The sequence below is a fragment of the Pundamilia nyererei genome, unplaced genomic scaffold (assembly GCF_000239375.1).
Source record: "Pundamilia nyererei isolate P.nyererei 1_Seehausen unplaced genomic scaffold, PunNye1.0 scaffold00334, whole genome shotgun sequence".
NCBI classification, from domain to species: domain Eukaryota; kingdom Metazoa; phylum Chordata; class Actinopteri; order Cichliformes; family Cichlidae; genus Pundamilia; species Pundamilia nyererei.
Window position 1 is genome coordinate 494,962 of NW_005187735.1, and position 2,949 is coordinate 497,910.

At 40.6% G+C, this 2,949-nt stretch overlaps 1 protein-coding gene across 1 annotated transcript in view; it reads left to right on the plus strand.

Moving 5' to 3' along the window:
• sucla2 (succinate-CoA ligase ADP-forming subunit beta) overlaps positions 1-2,949 on the plus strand; it is a 28,446-nt gene that overhangs the window by 14,904 nt on the left and 10,593 nt on the right. The window contains exon 6 of the mRNA XM_005751928.2: positions 2,858-2,948. Within this exon, the coding sequence (XP_005751985.1) occupies positions 2,858-2,948 (91 nt within the window). The remainder of the gene's footprint in view (positions 1-2,857; position 2,949) is intronic.

Here is a 2,949-nt window from a genome sequence, read left to right on the forward strand (position 1 = left end):
TCTGAGCCATCAGGGTAGATGGGCCTTAGTCAGGGAGCTGACCAATAACCTGATGGTTTCTCTAACAAAGCTCCAGCATTTTTCTGTGAAGCGAGGAGAACCTTCCAGAAGGACAGTCATTTCTGAGGACTACACCAATCAGTGCTGCATGGTAGAGTGGCCAGACAGAAGCCACTCCTCAGTAAAAGCCACATGACAGCCCCCCTGGAGTTTGCCAAAAGTCACCTGAAAGATTCAGACCACGAGAAACAAAATCGTCTGGTCTGAGGAAACAAAGATCAAACGCTCATCACTGCCCATCACCTGGCCAATACCATCCCTACAGTGACGCATGGTGGTGACAGCATCATGCTGGGATGTTTTTCAGCAGCAGGAACTGAGAGATTAGTCAAAGTCGAGGGAAAGATGAATGTAGCAACGTACAGACACATCCAGCGCTCGGCTCTGCGACAAGGTTCATCTTCCAACAGGACAATGACCCTAAGCACACAGACAAGATAACAAAGGAGTGGCATCAGGAGCACTCTGTGAATATCCTCAAGTGGCCCAGCCAGAACCCAGACTTGAACCCAATTCAACATCTTGGAGAGATCTGAAAAGGGCTGCCAACCAACGCTCTGCATAAAGTCTGATAGAGCCTGAGACGTTCTGCAAAGAAGCAGATCATATTAAAAAAAAAAACCACACACACACAAAAAAACCCGAGCATGATACTAAAAATGACTTGAGGCTGTAATTGTGTCATTATGTTTGTTTCATCATCATTAATGCTGTCATTATGGGCCAATGTGGAAGAAGTGAAGCGCTGCAAATACTTTCTGATGCACTGTGGTCTACCTTTTGTCAACAAGATGATGCTGCAGTGTTTGTAATGTAGCTGCTGTACTTTACAGCTACTTGAGCAGCTACTTGTGAGAGAGTGAGGATGTTCCTGCTACATGTACCGAACAAGTAAAAAGCACTAGGGGGAAAATTCAGCACTCTTGAGCTGAGCGCTCAGGTGTGTTCACTCAATCACACTTGGATCATGAACTCCATTAACTGTAGTTTATTTCCAGATCACCTGAACAAACTCAAAACATTACAGCTTTCACAAAACTATCATGTTTAATAATCATTATCACGGCATCTGCACGTTGCAAAAGCTTCTTCTTGACCGATCTTAAAAAATGCGCTTAACACAGAAACATGATCTTAATAATAATTTCAATTTAAAAAAAAACAAACAAACTACAAAGATGAAGTGATCGCCCTGTAGCCATGACACGTTATGTCTGCTTGTTTCCTGACATAAATCAACTTGGAATTCATAATTACAGAAGGCTTCATCAGGTTCTCCCTCTGTTTCTTCTTACATCAGCAGGAGTGCTTTCAGAGTTGCAAGCTGTATCTGGACAGCTCTTGTTGGGTTTTCTCACGGAAGCTGCCATCAGTCTTTTACCACTGTAAATATGTACTGCTCAAAATAAAATGAAGGGAACACTTGATCATCACAGTCTTACACCAAGTCGGTTAAACCTCTGGACATCAGTCTGTCCAGTTAGGATGCACAACAGGACAGACCCAGTGTCACCTGCTTTGGTATAAATGAAAGTAACAATGGCTTCTTCCCCTCAGAAACATTAAGCACTGATTCTAGACTTGAGTTCTCTAAAAGCAAAGTTAGAGGAATTGTAGTAATAAGAAAATCATTCAAACAGAACACAGTTCACGAAGAAATTATTCAAATCACCTTTAAAAGAAACATGAATTTCGTTATTTTTCTATCAGCTGACTTTCAGAAGCTAATGCTGGAGTTCTTTCTTGTTTTTGGTGGACTTGATTTATTTTGTTTACAGATGTACTCATTTCTCCACCCTGTCTCACTTCTGACTGTCTTTCTTTTCCTTTCCACTTTATTCCTGTTCCCCTGTTGCTGCACATCTCTTTGGCTCTGAATATTGAATATGTTGGTTGTCATAGTGAAAGCAGAGACTCAATATATTTGACAGAGAGAAGAGGTGTTGATTGCAGGGCTCTCAAACTAGATGGAGCGGCATTGATATTCCTTCGCTGCATTTATTTTTGTCCGCCAAGACCACATTTTTCAAACAACGTGATGTTCTTACAGACCCAGCAGGCTTTCCGTGCTTCTAATGAGACCTGTCGAAGCTACTGTTTCTGTTTGAAATTTCACTTTTGTCTTAATGTCGACAGGATTAAGCTCTGTGGGAGCAGTGAATGAGACAAAGTGCTACATATGTGACCAAGAAAACCAAAACAATGAGCTGAAAGATGTTAAAGATATCAGGACAGTTAGAGGAGATGCTTAAATCAAGCTGTAATTCTTATGCCATTGTTGATAATGATCAGAACTCCCTTTCTCTCAGTGTACAGAAGTTTTACTACACATTTAATTTCTGACAAATCTTAATGTAAGTAAACCACACAGTGTTTCTACGTGATAAAGAAACACTGCAGTGGTAAGTAAATCTGTCAGCAAGACTTTTTGGGCAATGACCTACCAGAACTTTTTCTGTAGCTGTACACTTTAATTTAAGCTGCTTCGTAGTTATAAAACAGAAGATATTTGATCATTCAAAAAAATATGAAAATACTGAAAGTTTATTTCTTTCTAATTACTTAATTACTTTGTAGCGAATGCTGTGAACCTAAAAGTATAAAATTCCTCCTTCACATTCTCCAAAGCCGGAGACAGTCTTTTCTCAAGCCGATTTTGGCCCCTGGGCTTTATGTTTGACCCCCTGATCGCGGCTATAAACATGTATTCTTTGGGCATTTCTCTGCCATTTGTTTGAAAATAGCTCGCTGCTGAATTTTTTTTTTTTTTTTTTTGACAAAGTACATCTGTCTGCAGGTTGCTCAGAAGATGGGCTTCCCTCCAGCGTTGATGAATGAGGCAGCTGAGACCATGGTCAAACTGTACAATCTGTTCATTAAGTATGACGC